At 36.3% G+C, this 23,991-nt stretch overlaps 3 protein-coding genes across 5 annotated transcripts in view; all 3 read right to left on the bottom strand.

Annotated features, from left to right (window-relative positions):
- The window catches only part of LOC111430057, a 7,094-nt gene extending 2,656 nt beyond the window's left edge, over positions 1 to 4,438 (bottom strand). Inside the window, exons 1-7 of one of the 2 annotated variants that reach the window (XM_023066184.1) lie at positions 4,248 to 4,438; positions 3,236 to 3,246; positions 1,260 to 2,754; positions 1,093 to 1,174; positions 862 to 928; positions 257 to 442; positions 91 to 151 (exon numbers count right to left, since the gene is read on the bottom strand). In XM_023066184.1, coding sequence (XP_022921952.1) covers positions 91 to 151; positions 257 to 442; positions 862 to 928; positions 1,093 to 1,174; positions 1,260 to 2,571 — 1,708 coding nt within the window. In that variant the 5' untranslated portion in view covers positions 2,572 to 2,754; positions 3,236 to 3,246; positions 4,248 to 4,438. The remainder of the gene's footprint in view (positions 1 to 90; positions 152 to 256; positions 443 to 861; positions 929 to 1,092; positions 1,175 to 1,259; positions 2,755 to 3,235; positions 3,247 to 4,247) is intronic. The other variant, XM_023066183.1, reaches the window with a different exon arrangement.
- Positions 4,439 to 4,959: 521 nt separating this feature from the next.
- LOC111430056 lies at positions 4,960 to 14,524 on the bottom strand. 2 transcript variants are annotated; one of them, XR_002708267.1, is made up of 10 exons: positions 14,384 to 14,524; positions 14,226 to 14,277; positions 12,149 to 13,619; positions 11,358 to 11,519; positions 10,562 to 10,669; positions 9,847 to 10,456; positions 7,196 to 9,692; positions 6,473 to 6,784; positions 6,025 to 6,183; positions 4,960 to 5,647 (listed from the first exon to the last, which is right to left on the bottom strand). XR_002708267.1 is itself a non-coding variant. In XM_023066182.1 (8 exons), exons 3-8 carry the CDS (start codon positions 13,509 to 13,511, stop codon positions 6,755 to 6,757), a joined length of 4,770 nt encoding a protein of 1,589 aa, XP_022921950.1. In that variant the 5' UTR covers positions 13,512 to 13,619; positions 14,226 to 14,277; positions 14,384 to 14,524; the 3' UTR covers positions 6,222 to 6,754. The 2 variants fall into 2 exon arrangements, 1 of the variants encoding a protein (XP_022921950.1); XM_023066182.1 differs by lacking the exons at positions 4,960 to 5,647; positions 6,025 to 6,183 and having other exon boundaries at positions 6,222 to 6,784.
- Positions 14,525 to 15,058: 534 nt separating this feature from the next.
- LOC111430058 (acyl-CoA-binding domain-containing protein 6-like) lies at positions 15,059 to 21,262 on the bottom strand. The gene is made up of 11 exons (XM_023066187.1): positions 20,634 to 21,262; positions 19,931 to 20,080; positions 19,589 to 19,756; positions 18,974 to 19,126; positions 18,696 to 18,848; positions 18,252 to 18,416; positions 17,946 to 18,116; positions 17,299 to 17,485; positions 16,985 to 17,198; positions 15,804 to 15,996; positions 15,059 to 15,628 (listed from the first exon to the last, which is right to left on the bottom strand). The coding sequence occupies exons 1-11, from the start codon at positions 20,821 to 20,823 to the stop codon at positions 15,567 to 15,569; spliced, it is 1,806 nt and encodes a 601-aa protein (XP_022921955.1). The 5' UTR covers positions 20,824 to 21,262; the 3' UTR covers positions 15,059 to 15,566.
- Positions 21,263 to 23,991: the final 2,729 nt, after the last annotated feature.

The following is a 23,991-nucleotide window of genomic DNA, read 5'->3' as shown; positions in this document are numbered from 1 at the left end:
GGGGGGGGGGGGGGGATAAGGAACCAAACTTTCATTTATCAAGAATGAAAGAATATGATACAAGGGCTTCACACGTGGCATGGTTCATACCTAATGATGTATCATCTCTGTCCTTGTACTGATACGTAGTAGGAAATATTGCAGTATTAGCCTGAAAATGATGACAAGTCAAGACAAACAAACTATTAATCAGCTTAAAAGAAATTGAAAGAGTTCATATCCTCAAATGAGGAAAGTGTAGAAGTTTTTAACTAACTGGATTCCGCAAGGCCTTGTATGGGGAATCATCCAACAGTAAAGTATTTGATGCATCGAACTCCCCCTTTTTCCATGGAAGATTCGGTCCCAAATTTTCCCATATTTTTTTCAGTTCCTTCAAAACGAGGGGCTTCCTATCGTTCTCAATAGTGTTGAACCTTGTAGCTGTACAGTGCGATTGATCCTGTATCAACCATCTTAGCATTGTTATAGAAGAGCATGAAACTTGTAGGAGGGGAAATCCAGGTAATTGACTCGACCAAAAAAAAAAAAGAATCAGTAGGTTACATAAATCCCTTGAATCTAAGTTGCTTCTACTTCATTTACCAAGCACCACAATTAAAATTTAATGTTCTTACCTTGAATTTTCATATCAAAGCTCAAAATAAACACAACTTTAGTTTTAATCAGGTTATGCATATGCCAATTTCCAGTTTAAAAAAATGTATTCCACCATTACTAATTCGACATCGTTGGCAAGAAAATCAAGAAAAAATGGTTAAGAAGAATGTAAGCAAAATTAACATGTAAAAGCAACCCGATAATTCCTTAGTAGCAAGGTGATGCATACTCCTACTTTTGTGGAAATATGACTTGGCTTACCCAGCAAAAAAGTAGCTTGTGTCTGGAATCTCTCATAAGAGACTTAACTAACATACTCAGGTTCTTCCTGCAGAAAATAACATGAGTAAGGATATGAATAGCGTCAGGGCTAAGATTTTGAAGCTAATGCCAAAATTAGACATGCACCAGAAAGAAAAACAACTGGAAATCATATTTAAAACTATTATAAGGTGAAACAGCAATCAATTAACCAGCTTTAGGTTGAACTACCGGGTTCTCGATGACCATATCCCCACTTCAAATCTCTCAAAACAAAAGCTTAGAAAGTCGTCACAGAAGGGCCTCTTAAACACTGAAAAAAGAAATAATATAGCCAAGTAAATATGAGTTTGATGGTCATTAACGCTAAGGCCACATCTAGATGTGTTTTCTTTCACCTGCTTTACGTGATATTACGAAGTCCGGAGTGTATCCACGTGGACAATATGGAACAAAATCTACGAGTAGTCCATTTACATCAAGTATGAGAAGCTTTTTCTTTGTAAATCCAGTTGCACTGTTGTTACCATTTGTTGCATCACAAGACAAAAAACGAGGAATCTTTTCCTTTAAGGTTTCCTCTCTCTCCTTCACATCTGATGTAATTACACCCACAGAGCAGTCGACTGACATTTCTTCCGCCACAACCTTAGTCGACATTTCTTCCGCCACAACCTTTTTAACTATCTTGGTGGTGGTAGATTGCTCATGCAAACTAGTTGCATGCACTTCATTTAAACAGTTGAATGCAGCATCTTTATTATTGTCTTCCACTTCAGAATTCAAACTTCCTTCAAAGGAACCTGCAAACTTTCTCCTTCTTCGACCTCTTTTTCTCACTCTTCTTGTTTTGCCATGGGTATCATCACTGTTTGATTGAGCCAAAAAATGCTTAGTCTCTAAGCAGTCATCATGTATTTTAATCATGGTAGCATTTTCAAAATCCTTGGACCTATGAGGATCTGCAATAATCATAGAGCTTTCCTTCGTATCTGCAGACAACTCTGTTTTTTCACTAATTGAGCAGTCAACTGATTCTTCCAACAAAGCCCCATTAGTAACCTCTTCCGTTACAAAATTTTTAAGGTGGTCATTTGTCTCCTCTTCATGAGGGTGGTTCAATAGAGAAACTTTCTTTTCGTCCTCCACATTGGTTTCCAAATTTTTTTTAGGGGACTCTAAGGACCTTCCCTTTCCACGACGACGCTTTCTTTTCCTTATCCTTTGGGTTTTGATATGGCTCAAAGGAGTTGAATGATCTACAGTCTCTGTATGCTCATCATCTCGTTTAACTATATTAGTACCTTTCCCATCTGGATCCTCGGGAACTAAAGAATTTTCCTTTCCATCTGCTGAATAAACATCTGCATTTGGGGAAGTAGATGCTTCATCATCTTCTTTAAGAACTTCAACGTTCAATAGGGTCAAGACAGACATTCCAGATGCTTCTCCACATTGTAAATCATCGTGCTTCTTCTCATTCTTTTCCCCTAGTATATTTACTTCAAAATGAGATTGTCCTATTTCTGGCTTCATGTTTAAACACATTTTTGTTGGAGATTCTTGAGAAACATTATTTTCTGTTGAAGCATCATATTCATTAGGATCACAACCTCGGTGATCGCCTCTAGTGGTGTTACCCCTCCTCCTCCTCTTTCTTTTCCTTTTCTTTTCCAAACAAGCTTTTGCATTACAAACAGCCATTTCCATCACCTGCTCTAATCTACAGTAGTGTAATTTCACAGATGAAATTAACTTCAAAGGAAAAATCTGAACACTCCTAGAAACCTCGACATTCTCAGTCAGGGATCTTCCTAGAATCTGTCTTCTTCAAAGCTTAAGACTACTGAGCTTGTGAAGGTATATGGTATTAGTAATTCCAGAATCCCATCCNTCAAATGCTGAAAGTATTATTATGCTCTTTAGAATGAATTTTAAGTTAACCACATTTTTTTACTTAAATAGAGTTAAATGGATAATTTTTCTTCTAGGGATCTTTTTAATAAAAGAAATGTGGATTTAGATATGCAAAACATTAATTAATTTTTTAAAATGGAATATATTTGTATTTAAAAATAAATAAATTTACGGCCTTTTTCAACCTTGCGATGCAAACAAATTAGAGAGCATCAAAATATTTGTTCCTAGCAGCAACAAAAAAAAAAAAAAAAAAAAAAAAACAGACGAAAAAAATCCAATAAGCTTTATGAGACATAAGTCCAGCTTTTCAATTGAAAATTGAAATAGTTCTACATGTACTAATGAAGAAACAGGAAAGACTTCAAAACATGTGATACATGGACAAAAGCATATTGTATAAAAATGGATCCACAAGTTACAAGCTCCAAAAAATTCATGTGCATGATGGATATTTTTTGACTCCTTTGGGTTTGTGAGGCATCGAGCCCATTCTGTTTCATTTCATCAATGAATTACATTTGTAATAAAAAGAAAACTATTCCAATAGTGTAAACCACATCTTAAATGGCAAAACTCAAGTTTTCTCTGCCCTTGAGTAAGCCACATATAGTTTTCATAGAAAACAGAGGGAAGCATGGAAAAAATGAATTTTCCAAAAGAAAAATGGAAGTTCTCATAACAACTAATATGGGGTGAAATGGCAATGCAATCTGACATAAAAAACTCAGAACTGGTTTTTCTTACCATCTCAAAAGTATATCGAGAGAATCCAACATTAATAGTAAAATGAAAATCCTACATTAGAAGATAAAGTCACGTACAGTGTACACTAACATGAAAACACTACAAATATAGAAAGATAATGCACTCGAGGCATCCGGATAATGTAAAATTCAGAGAAGTAGCCTAAATGAATAAGCTATACCTACGTGCATCAGATGTTCTGAATTTAAGTCGTTAACTGCCAATTATTCTGCATGTCTCAATGTCCTTGTGCGTATGTCCTTCACATTTTCAATACACAGTATTATCAACTATTTTTCAGACTCAATAATAGACTAAAGAAACCAAATCGAAAGTTTTTTTTCTCCAAAATGAAGACGACTAATTCTTAGATGTTGTAGAGCACGATCATGTCTCAGCTCTACCATCAACACCAAACCAAATCAACAATATAAAAGTATTCGAACCGTGCATATAATAGAATTCCTCTCACGCAACCGAAAAGTAGGTCATTGCGATAAAGACAAGAATAAACATTAAGAACGGGGAGAAAAATGCCAGTACTCGGTAACAGAGTTCAACATCAAAAGGCGGCTAAATTATCGATTCGTTCATCACTAATCACTAAACGAACATTTTTCCAGATTCTGCTAATGAACCGCGCTTATCGAAGTGATACACAGCGACAATAAGAGCAAAAAAAAAAAAAAAAAAATGGAAAACGAAGGTCAGAGAAGATAAAAGTAACCTTGAGAAGCCGAAGGTCGTCAGGATCTGAAAGAAGCACAGAGAAATACTTATGAACTTGTAAAAGAAGAAGAAGAAGAGAAGAAGTGATGTAAACATAAAGCAGAGATAATGTAAAAGTAGAAGTTGAACTCCCGCGAGCCGCCCCGCCTCCACACTTTTTTCATCGTAGGTTGCGAGCTTGAGATTTACCGGGTTTATGCGGTGTCCCTGGATAAAGATAATCCGGTTCGGTTTCGTTAAATTCTCCTGAAGGTTGTACTATCCGAGTCACCAAACATGTTTTGGAGTGACAAGTTTAGCCAAATATTAAAATATCTATTTAAGATTTCGATTTATTTTATTTATGTATATTTTATAAATAACTTTGGAACATTTATTTAACTAACTCTCAATTTACAAACAAAACTAATATATCGATAAATATTCAAATTTTCCTATCAAATCACCGGTATGAATATTATTAATCAGGTTGAGAAATTATGAGATAATTTATAATTTATCGTTTAAAAAATTGTTTAAGCATTCTTTAATATATTATTTTATTTAAGTTTCTTATTCATCAGGCGAGCTTCTTTAAAATTTTAAAAAAATATAGATAAAAATATAAAGTAAAAATATAAATAATCATAAAAAAAATTAAGTCAGATGTTCAAATCTTTGCTATCATAAGTAATATTTATATAAAAAAAAAATTCTCCTCAAATATTACAATAAATCTACCATTTTTAAGGTAGAATTGTAGAATTTCTAAATCATGAAACTATGCTCATACACGTTAGAAAAATAAATGAATCAGGTGGTACAACATAAAAGGAATTCCTCCAAACTATTGGTTCTTCACAATCCAAGTGAATCCTATTCCCTCTTCAACCAAAATTATAAGTTACAATACATTTTGCTGGCAGAACCCATCTTAGAAAGACCAAGAAGCAAGATCCTAGAGCCTTTGATGTCAGCAATCGGGGTCCGACTAGAGGAAACTATATCACTTCATGACTAAACACGGTCCGAAAACGTGTGTCGTGTCGTGTCGTGCCGTGATGTAACTTGAGTGTCTTGTGGCTCTAAGAACAAGGTAAATCTTTGAGAATTGTCATCTTTCAGTTCAAGGGAAAAGGAAGCTCATCAGTCAAACTTGTATCTCAAACTGTCAGAGGCAGAAAATGGAACAGCCTAACCCAAGCAGTCGTCTCTGGCTTGACATTAACACGTTCAACTGCCGATATTTTCCTCTCTAGCTTGTCTTCCAGACAACAGAAAGCCAGGTTTGGATAAAACAGGGCAGTCAAATTCCATCCACAGAGGCCATAAGTCTATTAAGTTCAGGATTCTCCAGCGACAAGACAACAAAATCGAAGAGTAACGAACTCGGTGGCTGGTCTATCCTGTTTCCCTAGCATAGTCAAAATGTTGCAGATAAAAGAATAAGGATCACAAAGCAAAGCTCAACATCAAGGTTTCTGAAAACAATGCCCAAAATCTAATCTATTTCTCAAGAAGTTAGCACAAACTCATCTATATTTCGGTACTCATCCCGAAAAATTATTAAAATTGTGAAACAACTCCTTGTCATTTAGAAGCTCAACAGTGGACATTTCTTGTTATTGTTAACACCAGGTATATACAGACATGACCTACACTTACCCAAAACTTTGAACATACATACTCATCCAAAACTTTGAACATACATACTCATCCTACTGAAGTAAACAGTAAGTACAAAAGCAAACGTGTTTCAGTACTAATACAATTTGCTCCTCCTAAACATACCTTATACCATTAAACTCGACCGCAAATGCAACTCTAAAGAAGTCAATGGTCATTAAATGGTTGAGGGATGATGCAATGTTCCTCAATAGGTCGTTAAACCAGAAGCATGAACAGAGTTTTCATAAAGCTCATAGTAATATCACACCACTTAGTTGTTTCCTGCAGTAAACCCAAGGACAAAGGATAAGTAGTATTCATTTAACACGATCAAAATCTAAAGCAAATTTTAATAAATCTCTTGAAGAAACAAGTTCCAGGCTAACTCACCAAATTAACACTTCTCTAATGTGTTTGCAAACAAACTACAGTATTTTCTAATAACTTTATACAACTTAAAAAAAGGAAAATTCCACACCAACCATTTGCAAACATTTACTGCATCAACAATTGTATATCTAGGAAGTACAAAAAGGCTACTAAATATTTTACAGGAAAACAAATTACATACATGTTATTTTGCTGCAACCTCAGGAATTAATGAGAATCATATGCTAAAGAACTTATGTCACGATGCTCAGCATATTGCAAGCTTCATCAATTCTCCAGCATCCACAGGACCATGACCTCTGACCGACATTTCAACCAACACCGTGGAACTATCACCTATCCATCCCTTGCAGATGTCCAAGATGAATGCATAATTCCTGATATCCACCCAACAAGGAGAGAAACAACCATAATAATGTTGCTTTCATAGTCCAACACATTGGGATGCAGACTTCATCATGTTCTATGCCTTAACGTACTTGTCAACATAACCCTGCATATGGTACAAGGACAAATAATCAAGTAAAACCTAATACATTCATACATGAAAAACTAATTCATCGAATTTTGTTTTTACTTATTGTTGAAGATTGAAGTAGTCAAAGGGGAACAAGTTCCAGAGGCTAAATTGTTTATCTTTTTGCTATAGAGATAATGAAAATGTTCGAGCAAAAATATGCTTCATGAGATTCAAAGTTCACCAAGAAGGTGCTATAGTAGTTTGTTACTGTTTTTCCTTCTCAATTTCAAACGTTAGCCGACAAATTGTAATCAATAATTTATCTATTTTGACGAAAGATTTTAAGAAGCAAATGGAATTGTAAACGAATTGACTGTATACTTATAATGTTCTAAGATAAGTACCATAATCCTTTAATTCTTTTAAGAGAGAAAGGGATCTCACCATAACAAGCTTTGTCAGTTTTCGTTGTGATGAATCAATGTATCGATTTATCTTTGCTTGAGACTTGGGTATTTGGTGACTCTTCATAGCTCCAGATACCTTGTCAACAGTCTTCTTGACAATTGTCTTAAAGGCTTCCTTGCTCATATTGCCCTGTCGCCATGATGGTTTTAAAATTTCCTTAACAAAATCGGCAATAGCAATCCTGAAAAGCTTCAGTGACCTGGAACCTTTGGACTTCTTGCTCTTCTCTGAGGACTTAACCTGATCAATTTCGATTTCTCCTGATAAATTTTCTTCGTCGTCAAGGTCATCCTCAACAGCACCAGCCTCTGCATCTGCTGTCTCTCCAAATTCATCATTCTCCAGAGTAGTAGTTGAAGCCACAGCGGCAACTTCTGTATGCTTGTTGTTCTCCTCCACATATAGTAATTTATGGGAACTACCAAGGCTTGTCATTGTATAAGATTCCCTTTCTTTTTCCAGCTTTTGACCACAATCAGATTTCTTGGATATAGGTAATGATGGCTCAATGCTGTCAAAGAGTGGATCATACTGATCACCACCTGTACTGAGCAAGACTTTCCCCAAAGGTTTGGTGGAATTTGGTGAAGCAGTTGTCTGCCTTGTTCCAACATAATTAGCACCTTGCCCATCAACGTGAACATTGCTCACATTGAAAGTAGAACTACGTATATCACCACTAGGTGCATCATTTCCAAAGTTCAAAATGTTGGATCTGAAGCTGGAGCTAAGTGGCTTCTCAAAAGTAGATGCATAAGGATTATGGTAAGAGGTAATTCCCAAACCCCCTAAATCAGGAAGCAAAGATGAATGGTTCCTGCTTAGAGGATCGGGATAATTTTGAAACATACTACCAATCTGGCTTGGTTCACGGAACAAACTATCATGTGCAGGTTGTGAGGTGTACAATGGCTGTTGAAACCGTGAATAAGGATGCAACTGTGAAAATGAACTTCGAAATTCACTAGGAGGAAAATTGTCACCAGAAGATTGCATTATATTTGCATTTGTAAAGGGCACAGAATGATCATTAAAGTTTCGGTGAGGAAAAAAACTTGAAGAATTCGTCTCCACAGAAGTCCGCCCAAAGTTTTCTTCATTCTGAAAGCTTGGGAATCCAAAAGGTTGACTAGGTTGATTGTTTGCAACTGGTGCAATTGATCTAACTTCATCCATGTGCATTGGAGCTCGATAAGGCTCTTGAACTGGGGACTCACCGAGCTTAGAATGAGAATGCAACTCCAATGGCTGGGATTTCTTAATAGACTGAGAACCCAAATCACTTCCTTGAGACAAATGACTCTGATGAAATTGCATTGGCATACCATCTTTGGTAGTTACAGGAGTCAATGTTGAATCATACAATGGTTTCGGAGGCAGTAAAGAGGTACTGTGATAATGAGATGGTTGAATGGATACCAAATCTTGATGAGGATGAAAACCTCCTGGTAGTGAAGATTTAGAAGGAAAGGAAACGTTTTGTAACACAAAATTATAAGGGGCAGGCACTGGAACCTCAGTACTAGCTACACGCGAAATTATGAGAGGTGGTGGAGGAGGCAGTTCTCTAAGAAGATGGGCATCATCAATAGCACAAACTGGAGCAGTAGCAGATAATGGTTTCGGTACTGGAGATTGTGATAAAATTTGTGAGGTCAAAGGTAGCTGACTAGCAGAACTGGTACCAAAATGTGGCTTAATTGATGAAGTTCTATCCAGACCATGTTCACATTCAGGAGCTTTATTCGCGTTAACTGCAGTTACTTGATCAGGTAACAAATTGGAGACAGAGGAACCATCCATCTGGTGTGAGAGGTCATTGGCGGTTTGAAGCTCTGCAACAAACATGCTGGATTGCTGAGCCACAGAATTCTCTACAGAAGTCAGCATGCTCGTGGAAATATCATCAGGGAATTTCTCAGCAGCGGAGGTCGTAACTGAACATTGCTCATAAGACTTCTCTGCTTCTTGAACATTATCATTAACATGAATGTGGACAGCCTCAACTGGTACTGAATAAATTAATTCTTCTTGAATTATGCCAATTCTATCTCTAGAACTTTGACATTTAGTTACAAATGAATCCGGATCTCCAGTAGGCCTATCTGTCTTCCATTCATGAGTATTGCCTTTTGGGGACTCATTATGTGGGATGCACTCCTGACTCTCGATTTTAATATACCCAAGATCTGATACTTCCCTAGACATGTTCATAGTGTCCTCTCTTATCTTTATATTCTTGGAAGTTGGGTGATCGTCTAGATGTTTGCTCCTATGGAATCTTGATCCATCGTTCTTGTGGGGCTCATGGTGCTCATATCGACAAGATGCTCCTCTATAGCACCTACCTCGCTGAAAGTCAAAGCATTTTCCTATCATACCCTTATCTCGTCTCATATTCTCATGACGAAACTGACTTGAACGCCTGATGACAGGAGACCTGCTTCTGCCTCTGTGGTTACGAGGAGACCAACTGAAACAATAGAAGAGTAAAATTTGGATTAAAATGAAATAAGTGCATGTCTAATTTGATGTTTATGCTAGATTGTTCCTTAACAACATTGAATAAATTAACTCACAGTTTAACTTTTAAGCAACAACATATGCATGTGAAAAGAAATTGTTACCTGCGAGAACGGCTTCGCCTCTCCCTTCTTCTCCGTGGACTCCTTCGTCCCCTCCTTCTATCAACAGGAGAACGACTTTCACTACTATTTCTAGCTCTTCTATTCTTATGTCTCCTTGTATAGTGTGAATCATCTGAATCACTATCACTGTCACCTTCTCTGACTAATCTCCCAAATTCATCTATTTTTACAGGAGATGATCCCAACTTCTTATGTTCAGCATCATTTTCTTTTTGTAACTTGTCAGTATCTTGGGGAACATCAATACTACGACCATTCATTGCATTCAAAGACTTAGAACCAGAGCCGGAACCAATTTGATTCTGTTGGTTATTGTAACTCTGTTCATTCCCTGTCTTCCTGACATTTGCCTCTTTAGCATCAAAAACCTGTTTTGGTGATTCTGAGAGAAACTGAGCTCGTTGAACCTGGCAAGAACCTTTTGATCCAAGAATAGTCAAATTATCAGTGTCTTTGTTGGAAGTCTTAGAATAAGCTGGAGTTGAAGATGAGGTAGCAACAAAATGGACATCTTTATGATGTGGTTCCTCATCACTTTCTGAATTTTCATCGGAAGCATAGTCCTGTATGAGTCTAAATGGGCTGCCGCCTGTAATAAGGGCAGTAGGGTGATTAGAAATAATGGCTGAAGAAGCTGCTACTTCACCAGCTAAGTCATTTTGCAAGCAGGTAATAGAACTCCCAAAATTGTTACCTGGAGGCTGTTCAGTAACTCCAGCAGTACTTCTGACATGGCTGTGAACTTGGCAAGCTGCAATGCTGACAGATTTTTCATGGTCCAGCAGAAGTTTTGGCCCTCCATCTTAAAATAGAATTATAGAAACTTTTTAAACATACATAAATGAGGATGAAAAGGTAGTAGTTCAATCACAACAAGAGGAAATACCAAAAGCAAAACAAACTTCATAAAGAATCCACAAATCAAAAACCTTGAAGGAACTATCACGTATTGTGAAATTAATGCAACTTTGTAGAACTAGGATAACAGATCAGAGACATTGGGTGTACTTACGTGACCACATCAGACAAACTGCAAAGTTCCTACTAATTAGTTTAACTCTCTTGTTCAATTACTATGCTTGATATCCAAATCACAACTTTAATAAGTTGAAATTGGGTGTATTTACATTGAAACATTGACATTGTTCATTTTTCAACATAAAGAAAACATAACTCTTATTTAATAAGCAGACAGTCCTTGGAGATGTCAAACCTCGTATCTATCACCTGTAGTGGATCCCTACCAAGAAGAAGAAAAGATTCTCTGTCTTGGCATGCCTTTTCGTAAAAGATGCAGCAAGAAAAATAAACTCTTATTTTATTATTCAGTGTTCATTTAAGACGTAAAACAATGTTTTCTTATATTTTCCTTCAAATAAGAAACAATCATTTTTCTTCACAATAATATGCAAAGCACCATGACATCACAAAGCAAAATCTGCCATGCATGAATCCATTGAACATAAAACGAAAAAACGACAAGAGCATACCTTCAGCTACCTTCTCCTTTTCCAGGCTGCAGCTTCTGAAAACATCAGGTTCTTGTAACTGATCCTTTGCATCATGCTCTTCTTTTCTCGATTTGCACTCGTAACTTTGAATTGGAAATGAGTGACTAGTTTCCTCTCCTATATCAGCTATGGTAATGTCATCTTGAAGCCACCAGTAGTAAGCCACCCAACAAAAAGAGGGAAAAGTTCAGTATTTCAGTTGCTAAAAGGTACTCTATTAAGCATTAACAGAGCTCTTGGTACAAGTAAACATAGTCACATCCATTTCCCTCAACATTATTTTCATCTCCCGACTGAACAAAATTCACTCAAAATTCAACCAGAAAACCAAATCATCAACTTAAAGTGGAGATATTTTCTTCACAGGAAACTGAAACTCTTAAGACAGAAGTACAGATAAATAGACAAAAAGAAACATACAAGAATAAGACATTGTACTTCAAGGGATTCGAAAATGGATTTCAATAATGACTAAAATCAAAACAGCCAGCAAAGATTACAAAAGGTGCTCTTGAGTTGAATGAATGGTGCGTTTAAAACCAAAGCATCTGAGTTGTATGTGTCATGAAACAAAAGTATTATAATATTTTGAACTGATGAATATAGTAGTAAGCTTTTAGAACCCTGAAATCTGCAGAAAATTGAATGGCTTCGTATATTTTACCATGGTTGTCTCTAAGTTAATGCTTACGGTCAAAGCTCCTGTTAGTGCATGTTAAAGAAAAACAAAGTCACTGCATGGGAAGAGATTTATCAACACTAAGACTAACCTTCCATCTCCATGTCAGAGTTTACAGGTGAAATGGATGCCGCTGACACTGTCAAGTTCTCAGATTGTGGTTCAATTCTTGAAGATCTCAATGGAGATTTTTCTTTCATTGCTATATTTTTGGAAGCCAAACTATATTTCTTCTTCATCCACTGGAAATACTCGTGGCCGACTGCAGATTCACTTCCTGGTTCACCACCAAATAAAAATCCAAACTCTGGATTCCCAAATTCCTTTTGGCGAGTTGTGTCTTCAAAAATGGAACCGTTATTGGCAATGAACTTGCATAATACTTCTATCTTCTTGACAATTCTATCATCTTTTGGCTTAGGTGGAGGTGGAGGAAGAACCTTCACAAAATTTTTATCTGACAATATCTCATTGTCCACATTAGAAACCATCATGAGGCCATTACCAACTTGTGAGTTTCTAAGTTCGTCATGCATGGGCACATTATCCCCTAAATGACTGGGAGGTGCGCATCCTTGATCAATTTCAGAGGGTTCCAAGTCTTTACCGTAATGAACGGTAGAACTAGGATCTAATTCAGACCGGCAAGACAAGTTGGAAGAATCTGGGTCTGGAATTGAAGAAGAGGACGAGGTGGGAGGAGGGGGAGAAGGTGGAATAGGTGGAGGAGAGGATGGTGGTGGAGGAGGAGCCATTGCAAGCAAATGAGATCTTCCAAGATTTGATTGCATGACTCCTCCAAAAGAAGAGGGAGTAGGAAAATTGGATGTTGTTGGGAGTTGTGGAATCGAGGGAAAGACCTGCAAACCACCTTGTTGCAATGGTGGATGAATTCGAGCATGAGGAGGTGGTAGTGGTGGATGAATTCGAGCATGAGCATGAGGAGCATGAAGAGGACCTACGGTAGAAGGCTGCGGAGGCCGTAATAAATTTGAATTGGGAGCATGAGGAGGTAGTGGTGGTGGTGGTAGTGGTGGCGGTGGCGGAGGCAGGACATGATGCATGTTCTGAACTCCCGAGTGTGAAAGTTGTACATTCTGCTGAGCACTGGAGTTAAATAGAGAAACTTGTGTGCTTCCATGGACTGGTGGAAACGTATGAAAATATGCTGGACGGATATTTGTAATCCCACCAGGCCGTACTTGAATGGATGGACCCTGACAGTGGGGAGGTGGTGGACCATGGGAACCCGGCTGAGATAGATGTAGAGATTGCGCAGCCTGAGGTGGGGGGGCAGGTGTTTGTTGAGTTATAGGACGTGATGGGATTGTTGGGCCTGGTTGACCATATGAGGTAGGAGGAGGAGGTGCTACAGCACGCTGTTGGTATGCAGGTGGCCATGGTTTCTGAGGACCCTGCCCGAACGGAGGAGCATAATTTGCTTGACCATACATCTCAAATCCTGTAAAACTAGAATTTGACTCCAGTACAATGGTGAATTTTGTTAAAAGAACCACAACGGCACAAGCACATTCTTCAGCTCAAGCCACCGATAAAGCATCCTGTCAAGCAAGAAAGCAGTAGCAAAGTACATAAGTTGAAACTTCAAAAAAAATTCATACACATAGCAAACTCATCTAAAACCCAATTTTGCTCCATGGCATCATGAATGCATCCAGTGAGGAAGCACAGCTATGGACATCCAGACATGGTATCCATTGATGGCAGTAAAAGCTTACAAATAATATAAATAGATGGAAGTAACTCTATTCTTCTCTTTGAGCTTCCCAAGTATCATCAATTATGACCATAACTAACCATTACCCTGTTAAGTAATATAATGATAACTGATAAAAAAAAAAACATAACCTCCGACACCGGAACACATTACCTCCGACTGGAAACAGAACAGTATAAAGCTATAATGTATCTCCCACGCAGTTCTCTTTTACATAACACAGAATAAAAAACATAAGAACACTTCAATTCATACAAGCCCATCAACCAGTATACAGTAAGAATTGCAAAGCTAAAATACCGACTTCCCCCCACTTCCATCCGGCCAAACGACACGCGAGTGGAAGTCAAGAGAGCAAAAACGAATCAAACTAAGGCTGGAGGAAAATCAACGCAACCTAGTGACAATAAACAAGCTCAGAACCACTCACCGCATCAACTGAGATTCAAAATTGAGGCTACGGTCGAGGAATTCCGGAATTCCTGAGATTAAAACAAAAAAACCCACGATTAGGGTGTTGATACCAGAAAGAGTATTAGGGTTTTGGGACGAAAATAGAGTAAAAGAGCGGGAAGTAGTGGCTCCAACCCAACAAGAGGCGGCAAATGAAAGGCTCCTCTATCTGGTCCTTTCACAGCCTAACAGAAGAGATTCCATTCCTATCTCCACCTTCCCTCCCAGTTACAACCAAGCATAAGATTAAAGAAACAGCTCGCATTCCTCGCCAACAAAAAGATGTAAACTTTGATTAACAATAAATACATATATATTTTAATTATCTAAGTTCAATTATTTAATAACATATATTTAAAAAATATTTTTTTTTTCTAGATATAGCATATATATAAATATTCTTTTTATCATAAAGTTATATTTTATATTAATAAATTTCAACCTTAGTATATGGTCATACACACGATCAATTTATTTGTTAAATGCTTTTACGAGATGGTTAAGAAAGGAAGGATGTTCCATATGTCACTATTTATACTAAAAGCATGAAACCCTCGCGACCTATAGTAAAATTTTCAATTTGGCCGTTAAAATGTAATCGAGCCGATCCAAACCATCCAATCGAATCAAACCGAACCGATCAAAACCAAACCAAGGAAATAAAATTAAATGTCACAAGGCATAATATTTAAGCTAAAAAAATCGAACCAAACCAAACCTTTTATATTTAAATTTTTATATGGTTCGATATCTGAATTCTACTTGAATGATACCTACCTACCTGCTCATCCATAGGGCTTGGTTAAAAAATGAAGCAAAACCAAGCAATACAAACTTGCACATTCCATGGGAGTCAAAAGCACAGAGCTGCAATTCCCTCTAAGAACATAAACCGTTCCAACTTCTACTGTAATCACTACTACTACTCCTATTTCACAAGGAATTGCAACTAGAAAGCTAAAGGTGAACAGGCCTTCAACAGCTAATGAAAACAAAGCTAGGACGTTTGTGGCTAAACGATCATCGATTCCTCCTCGAACCAGAATGGCAGTCTACAAGAAGCTGCAACAACAACAACAACAAGTGGGTGGCTGGTTCAAATGGCCAGACGATATGGTTCCTAAGTACAACTCGAATACGCATGAGAGTATCGAATCAAAATCAATGGAAGGATTCGACACGATCTGATCTACATATGTTAGAAAGATGGTAAGGTCATATAGTAGTTTCCTAGTGTGCATCTGTGCTCTCCTATGAATGTACAAACGGCTTTTGTGCATTATGGTTATTTTCACAATAGCATTTCGTTGCTCATTCGTTATTTCCATAACTGTGTTGAAACTTGAATCGCGTCGTCGATTGTAGCAGGTCTTCTGTCGTCTGATACAAAAACAAAAAGATAATCGGTACCTATGTGGAAAACAGAAATGCAGGAAAGGATGCAGCGAGTATGAACAAGCAAACATGATCGAAGACGAGAATATTAGCAAACTATAAACTCAGAAGCCTTGCAAGAGTGTCGTTCGTATACCATTTCATCGCGTTTTGTTCGTACCTTGGTCTGAAAAAAAGGAAATAGTTTCCTTGTCTGAAGGTGGAGCCAAAATACTTTGGTTCTGAATGTCTGCCGTCGAATCAAGGGCATCATTTGTCTTTGCATCTCCAGAAATTTCGACGTCGATATCCATTGCAACGTGCATTGAAATATCTTTTGGACTCGAAGGAGGCAATTCTAGACTTGAACTCGTCTGCAAACAGAAGAAAAGATTCTAATCATGCAAGATAAATATGAAAAAAGTGATGTTTTCTTACAAGGCGTAAACAGTACTCATTGCAAATAATTTGAACATGTTTTCACAAGAAATGGAGGGCCTATTTGGAACACCTCTTAGAGAATCATTCCAAATAGGTCTGAAACATCTCTTAGGAACACCATCCGGAGTATGGAGTGAAAAAAAAGTCCCTTATCCCATACCGGTTGGAGAGGGAAACGAAGCATTCTTTATAAGGTGTGGAAACTCATCCTAGAGGCTGACAACGATACGTAACAGGCTAAAACAGACAATATTTGCTAGCGGTGGGCTTAAACGGTTACAAATGGTATCAGAGCCAGATACCGGGCGATGTGTCAACAAGGACACTTAACAGGAAATTTGAGTGTGCTAAAGATTTCCGTCTTCTAGATTCGGATACTATTAAGCAAAATCGCAGCAACACTCACAAATCCACAAATTTTGTTCTTCAAAACGACGAAAAGAATAATAAATTCCTGGAGGCCAAACACTAAAGAACAAAGAACATTCACTCGCCAAGTCATCATCTATCCTTCAAAAAATTGAGAAGAATGGCGCCTAGAATTGCTCTAAGTTGATGGTTAATGGTAAAACAAGAAGAACCTCAATACATGTATGGATATCTTGGGGCTCTAACAACAAGAATTAGTATGCATAGCGAAACACGAACCCCAGGAGAAAGACTTGCTAGAGATAAAGTTCAGCCAAACGCCATAACCGTTTTAAAAGGTATAAATAAAGAAGCCCGAAACTTTATGTAAACGTGTTCATACATAAATAACCCACAGAAGAACGCACATCTCGAAATAAATAAAGATATTAAAAAGTTTTGTTCCCGTTTCCAGTTCTCGTTGCCCCGCTCACATAGAGAGATTTTTAAAGTAAATGAGTTATAACAATGCATAAAAGAAAGGGAAAAGGAGATGAAAAGGGATGGTGTCACCTTAGATGGTAGAGAAGCATCCGAAGACACTGAATCTTTTACGAGCGTAGTCGAAGTGACAACCATTTCTGGTTCATGCATAGCAGATGCCTTCATACTGCTATCATCCTCTTGTCTATTATCTACTTCATCCTGCTCGTTCAATCGAGAAGTCTTCGACTTGATGTAGACATCACCATTCGATATCGTACCAATATCTTCAAAAGTCCTCTTCCTGGATTCAGAATGTTAAACTTAAACCATAATATTCCCAGAAAAAGGAAGATATTGACAATGACTTGAATAAAACGAACATTTTTAGTCATCGTCCTGACCTAACAGTACTATGATGAGCAAAGTGAGCGGGGACTGGTCTGTTGGAAAGCAATATTCCCCGCATAGGTTTCCCGTCGATGACCGTTTCAATTGTGTATCCATTTGGTATGCTTTCTGTAACCTTCGCTTGAAAACTTCTCTTTCCATGAGGATGCAGAGATTGATTCGAAGTAAAGTTTTGTTTGTCTGCATTGTAGGACATCATACCATCAGATATATACCAGTAATAATCTCTTAACAGAAGTTCCAATCATTTGATATTCAGACGTGTCGCAACATGAACGCAAATTTCCTGATACACCTCTATCTTTTGGACATAAAATGTCGTGTCCCTTATGCTACGTCCATTACATGCTTATTTATAGCAAATTTCCTGACATTCTTCGGCAGGTGCGGTCATGGCAACGTCATGGGAAATTTGGTTTTATAGACAACATAGAACTTTCCAAGACAAACTAGATAAGGGAATGATTGCATTTTCTTGTTGGTTCTACAGCAAAAACCATCTTCAAAAGCATTCACTCAACAATAGATGGAAGCTAGGAACAGGAAAGAAAATTCACTGCACATTCTACCTTCATTACTTTGCGAAATGCATACATCTTCAAAAAATCTAACATGGGATACTCAAAAGGTACTTCCTTACATGGAGCCCCAAAGCCTTGCACAGAGATCGGTTGTAACACATCAGGACTGATACCAATTTGTACCATAGCTCTTCCATGAGTAGCATTTTGGTTATGTTCTTGACATTTCAACTTCAATTGCTTTCTCAAAGACAACTTCTCCGGTTTCCTCTCGTTCTCCCTTTCGAGTCCTGGAAAAGAAAATTACACAGACAAATTCTTTACAACCCATAAATCGTGCGATAGAAACTACTATCCAAGAAAGGTCCACATCAAAAGAATGATGATAATCATGCGTTGCTCGAGAAAGTAACAAGAGTATAAACCTGTGAACAAGTAATACATATCGTCGAGAGCCTCAAGACTCCTATTGCAACCGCCTAAAAGAGCAAGTGTGCCAACTTTGTAGGGATCTAAACAGTCCCCAGCCACTGAAAACCTGGCAGAAGGTCCATCACCCATAGTGGTGATCTTGGTCCATACACCAGTTTCTACACCAAGTATAGAAAATGGTAAATAGAAGTAATTACTATCTGCGATACACGATATTTAAGCGAAAAGATATGACAACGGAGAAATCATCAACCGCTCGGTACACATAAGAAAGTTCTTTAAAGAAAAGCAACAATTTTAGCCCTCAGCATTCAATATCCATAATAAACTTGGAGAAAGCTCAATCAGTCATCAAACAATGACAAATGCTTCATGCCATTACAGATTAGCTTATTTTCCATTTATTGCAGGGGTGCTATTGAGGAATTAACACGTACCAATATCAAGCATATGAAGGTCGTTGTATAGATTTTGGGCATCAGTAAATCCCCCAAAAACAAACAAGCTCTTTCCAAAGGCTATGGTTGTATGACCAGCACGAGGTGGTAATAATTCTCCTGAAGTTTTCAACTCTGTCCACACTAGAGTATCTATAATAAAATACCAAAAAGATATCAGGAGGTTTATATATATGAGACAGAGCATATCCTGCATGAACATCTACAGTCGACCATATGATTGATTAACGAGGTGACTTGAGGAAAATGAGAAGTACCTGTGTCAAGGATATGAACATCTGACAAATAATAGTCGTGTGCATCTTCGCCACCAATCACTATAACTTTATTCTTCCAGGATGAGCAAGTATGGCTATCACGAGGAGACGGTGGAGTCCCAGATGTTGTAGCTTGTTTCCAAACAAAGGTCTCTAAAAACATAGGAAGAATATAATACATTAACAGGCTCGGGTAAAGTGATCCAGTACCACGCAAGCGCAATTTAAGATCATGCTACTGCAGGCAATTCGCTTAACAAAACCATACGAAGAAGAAAAAAGATATACAGAAGGAATAAACTCCCCTCAAGCCTTTATGAAGAGGAGAAAATCAATATTATCAACAATCAAACGCGTTTTATATTATAATTCTCTTGATGTTTCCCAGAAAGAGATAAACCAAGCAAGTGTAAAATCCATATAACCACATTCCCAGAGTTCCATTGAATGACATGAAAATACAACAATAACCACTGAGTGTTTAGATGGGTAATGCACAGACTATTGATATAAAAACAAAGGATTATGAAGTTTAAAACGAAAACGAAAACGAAAAACAGGATAACGAATTGGTGTTGCAGGATCTTTTTAGCCAATTTATTAGCAAAGTATTACCTGTATTCAATATGTAGAGATCGTTATAATACACTTCATCGTTGTTGCTGGTGGATTTGCCACAACCACCAAAGATGAAGAGTCGTTTGCCAACAAGAGTCGCGCTATGACCCTCTCGTGCCTGTGGCCCCTCGCCTCTTAAGCTTGGACAAATCCATGTATGCAAAGCTAGAAGTAAAGCATTATGCAAATCTTTTTAATGGCATGTATACCCGCATTTCAAAGCTAGTTAACACAATAAATGGAACCTTTAACCAAATAAAACAGCCGCGCACAAGTTGAGGTGCCAGAATAACTCATAGAATTTTGAAGACACTTGAATATTCATTAGCCAGAACTTACAGGTGTCCAGAATATGCAAATCCTTAAGAGGGATCGTCCCATCAGTACCCCCAAACACAAAAAGATTGTCACCAATTGTTGTACAAGTGTGACTGTCCCTTGGAGTGGGCGGGCTTCCTTTAATCAAAGGCTGGCTCCATGTTTGTTTTGCTGCAAACCAGCAATCTAATGAGGCAAATGCAGTGATTTACAAAAATTTATGTCACATATAATCAAACCCACCTACCCCATCACTTCCCAGACATTGAAAATCAAAGATATGAACAACAAATAGTTCAAAAGGGGGCGGAAAAAATGAAGAACAAGAAATCCCCAACCAAAGAATTTAATATTTTTCCAATTAAAGATCGTTTAATACTATTCCATAACACATGCCAGTAACAGCAAATGTAACTTACTAGAACGATTTCCATTAAAAACAAACTCATTTCAACTGAAATTTGTCAACACCAACGCCTCCATAAAAGGCAAAAACGTAACAGGGTGTGTGCTTACAGGAGTAATGAAGCCATAAATAAATCTGTGATTAAGAAACATTAAGAACAAAATAGCAGCAAAAACAAACAGAAAACTCAAAAGGGTATACAAAAATCTCAAACAAGATTGATTCCATTACAGACTTGAATGGGTAATATGAAACGAAAATTTCCCAGGAGAAAAAGTTGGGGAAGAAAATAAAATAAAGTAAGAAGAAAAAGCCTACCAGTGTCGAAGACGTGCACTTGGTTAGTCTGGCAGTTGTGTTTGCCATAGCCCCCAAAAACATAGAGATATCTTCCGTCTTTAATGGCGTTAAAAGTATGACCCCACCTCTTACCGGGCCCTGATATCTCTCCCAGAGCTCCATCTTGGCCCTGTCTGGAGAGTAGCTGGACCCTTTCCCACCTCATCATTTTATGTCGGAGATTCCGAAGGAAAGGGAAAAGGAACAGAACCGAAGAAACAAAAAGTAGTGGGCTAAGCGAAGAAAATGCGAGGGGGGATTTATTTTGCCGGGAAGGATGAAATCAGGGGAGAAAGAGAGGAAATAGTGGGTCTCATCTGGGACATGATTTAGTGGGATTTTGAGGTGTGAGGGTATGGAGTTTCATTCATGCAAATACTTGAAGAACGTAGGAGAAGAACAGAAGAAATGGAGGGCGGATGAAAATGCGGTTATGTAGAGAAATATATGTTCCTCTGGTTAAAACTAACACAAGAAGAGTGATGGGAATTTTAGTAGAAGAACAGAAACCTGAAATTTTTTCAACCTTTGCACTTGGGAGCCATTAAAACGAGGTCAGGGATCTTGAGTGGTTTAAAAAACTTCAAATTTTTTTGCTCAACAACAACGACCCGCCTACGATTTCCCATCAACGACCCACATTTCTTCAATATATATATATATATATATATTATTAATCCGCTAAATTAATAAAATAAATACTCAAAATACTTTTAAATTTTCACTTTTTTTTTTTTTTATATACTTGATAATATCCTTAAACTTTTCTATATTTTTTTTTTATTTTTAAATTTCTTATTTCTCATTTCTCACTGTCAATTTTGATAGATGTTGTTCTGTTTGGACTTCCTCGTTTACGCTTATGCTCGAGGTTTTAAAAATGCAGGTAGAAGAGATTTCCACGCACTTATAAATAATGTTTTATTTCCCTCTCCAACCAATGTAGATCCCACAATCCACTACTCTTGAAGCAGCATCTCGATGGCACGCCACTCATATTGGACTTTGATAGCATTTGTAACAACTCAAACTACTTATAGGAGAGGTTTCCACATATTTATTAAAAATGTATCATTCCCCTCTCCAACCAATATAGATCTCACAATCCACCTCTCTTGAGAGCCAGCATCTTCATTGGCACACCATCCGGTATCGGGCTTTGATACCATTTGTAACAACTCAAACCCACCGCTAACAAATATTTTAATTTTGAACGAAATTTTATTTCGGTTTAAAAATGAAATATTATTTTAAAATTTTAAAATATGTTAAATAGTATTTCCAGTCTATATTTTTAGATTTTTTTTTTTAATTTTTAATTCGTACATTTTATTTTCGATAACTTTTAAATTTAATCAATTATAAACTTGTAAGTAATAAAAAAATTATTTTAACATGTTAGTTAAACCTAATTAAAAATTATAATCAAGCTCTATCAAATACACTATAAACATTTTTAAATAAAATATACATGCAAAAAAATAATAAAATAATAAATTTATTTGTTAGACGGTTTTCACTTTGTCATCAGATACCAAATATGGAGCAAGACTTAATTAAATATCATCAATTGTGTTCATTTATGCTTGTAATGTGGAAATTAAATGCTAATCGTATGTTATTGGGCCTTAAACAACTGATTTGTTATTGAAATAAAACAAAGTTCATGCAACCAATCAATGTTTTATATTTATATATAATATTTTTAAATTTCTAAAACAACAAAATTAATTTTTATAAAATTTTATTAAAAAAAAAAAGTAAAAACAAACCAAATAAATAAATATGCAAGTAAATGTTTTTTTTAAATAAAATAGTTGTTGTTTGATAAATCTATTTCATCATAGTCCTATATATACCACAAAACTAATTTTAAAATATTCAAATTGAAAAAAAAAATACATTCATTTTTAATTTTGCATATAGCTTCAATTTTATCAATATTCCAACCGTTCACTGAAATTAATAAAACAAAAATATTTATTTCTAATTTAAAGCAATTGTAGACTGAAAGTTTTAAATATATATATATATATATATTTTTTTGGGTCCAAAATTAGTAGGTTAAATTTAAAAGCAGTATCAAATATAATATTAAAAAATAATTTGAAATATGAAAATAAATTAAGAAAAATAAGAAGGTAGTTAAAATAATAAATGCAAAAATTAAAAAAGGGACTACTGCTTTGAATTTGTATTGAACAGACAATTGCGGCTGGTTCAGGTGAAATTCTCAGACAGTGTATAAAGGTTTCTTTTGCGTGTTTACCAAAAAAAGCCCTTAAAATCAGACGAGTCACCGTACTAAAATGTTATTATTATATTTTTTTATTAAAACGTTATCCATTATATTTGAATTTTAATTTTACATAAATATATTAATTTGAATATTACATAATTATGGTAAATATCCTATTAAATTTTGATAAATGGGTGCAAAAAAAAATTTATTTTGACTAAAAATTTAAACATTTATATAATAGTGTCTTGCTGTAACAATACGACTTTCTGTTTTGGATGGTAGAATGAAGAGAGGGTGAAGGACTAGTAAGACTCGAAGAATGAGTTGAGCCATATAAGAATGTGAGGATTATGTATTGTTGGCAGGCTATGAGCTCGTGACTTTGACAGAAACAAATGGTGAGCTTACTTCGTTCTAAATGTTATACGTATTAGAGTTGGGGAAATATATTTTAAAAGTATTATTATTTTTATTTCATATACAAATATCAACATATAATAAACTCGGTGTATTAAAATGAATATTATACTAAAATTACAAAATATTGACATTGATATTTTTATATAATAGATTTATAATCGACAAAATTTAAAAATAATATAAATTAATGAATTAATGAATTTTTAATATTAATTTAAAATCTATGATTATATGTAATTTTTAAATTTATATGTCTCTTGAATAATAATTTTTAAAAAGTCGGAAGTAAACTGTCATAATATAAAAAAAGGAAAAAAAAATTAAAACACGGATTTAATGACGTCATCACTTATTTTGTTAGGCAAAAAAAGGCAATTCAGTAAATTTAAAATCTGGCACAAATATCAAGGAAGATTTGAAATTTGTATTTTCATTTCATTTAAAATTTCGTTCACACTGTAATATTTGTTATTTGGAGGACAAATTAGTAAAGTCACACCATCCGACATATTCAATTCAATACAATTCCCGATTATTAGTGAGAAGATTGGGCCGTGATGTAATGGGCCTATCCCGAGGCCCATGTTTATTAAAGCCCAATTTTTGTTGTCATTTGTAATAATTGGCCCAGCCCAATGACTAGCCATTTGCCCGTTCCTTAGGTTTTTGTTTTGC

This window comes from Cucurbita moschata, unplaced genomic scaffold (genome assembly GCF_002738365.1).
Source record: "Cucurbita moschata cultivar Rifu unplaced genomic scaffold, Cmos_1.0 Cmo_Scf00032, whole genome shotgun sequence".
Taxonomy (NCBI): Eukaryota; Viridiplantae; Streptophyta; class Magnoliopsida; order Cucurbitales; family Cucurbitaceae; genus Cucurbita; species Cucurbita moschata.
The sequence above is the reverse complement of the archived record's forward strand: the minus strand, read 5'-3'. Positions and strand labels throughout refer to the sequence as shown.

Excerpts from the sequence above, each read along its gene's own strand:
- LOC111430056 (XM_023066182.1), bottom strand. The coding sequence starts at position 13,511 with ATGTATGGTCAAGCAAATTATGCTCCTCCGTTCGGGCAGGGTCCTCAG. Across the intron at positions 11,520-12,148 it reads CTCTGACATGGAGATGGAAG|ATGACATTACCATAGCTGAT; the intron begins GTTAGTCTTAGT and ends GGTGGCTTCAAG. Across the intron at positions 10,457-10,561 it reads AGTTACTGAACAGCCTCCAG|GCGGCAGCCCATTTAGACTC; the intron begins GTAACAATTTTG and ends CCCTTATTACAG.
- LOC111430058 (XM_023066187.1), bottom strand. The coding sequence starts at position 20,823 with ATGATGAGGTGGGAAAGGGTCCAGCTACTCTCCAGACAGGGCCAAGAT. Across the intron at positions 19,127-19,588 it reads TCTCTACATATTGAATACAG|AGACCTTTGTTTGGAAACAA; the intron begins GTAATACTTTGC and ends CTATGTTTTTAG. Across the intron at positions 17,486-17,945 it reads GCAAGGCTTTGGGGCTCCAT|ACAAACAAAACTTTACTTCG; the intron begins GTAAGGAAGTAC and ends CCTACAATGCAG.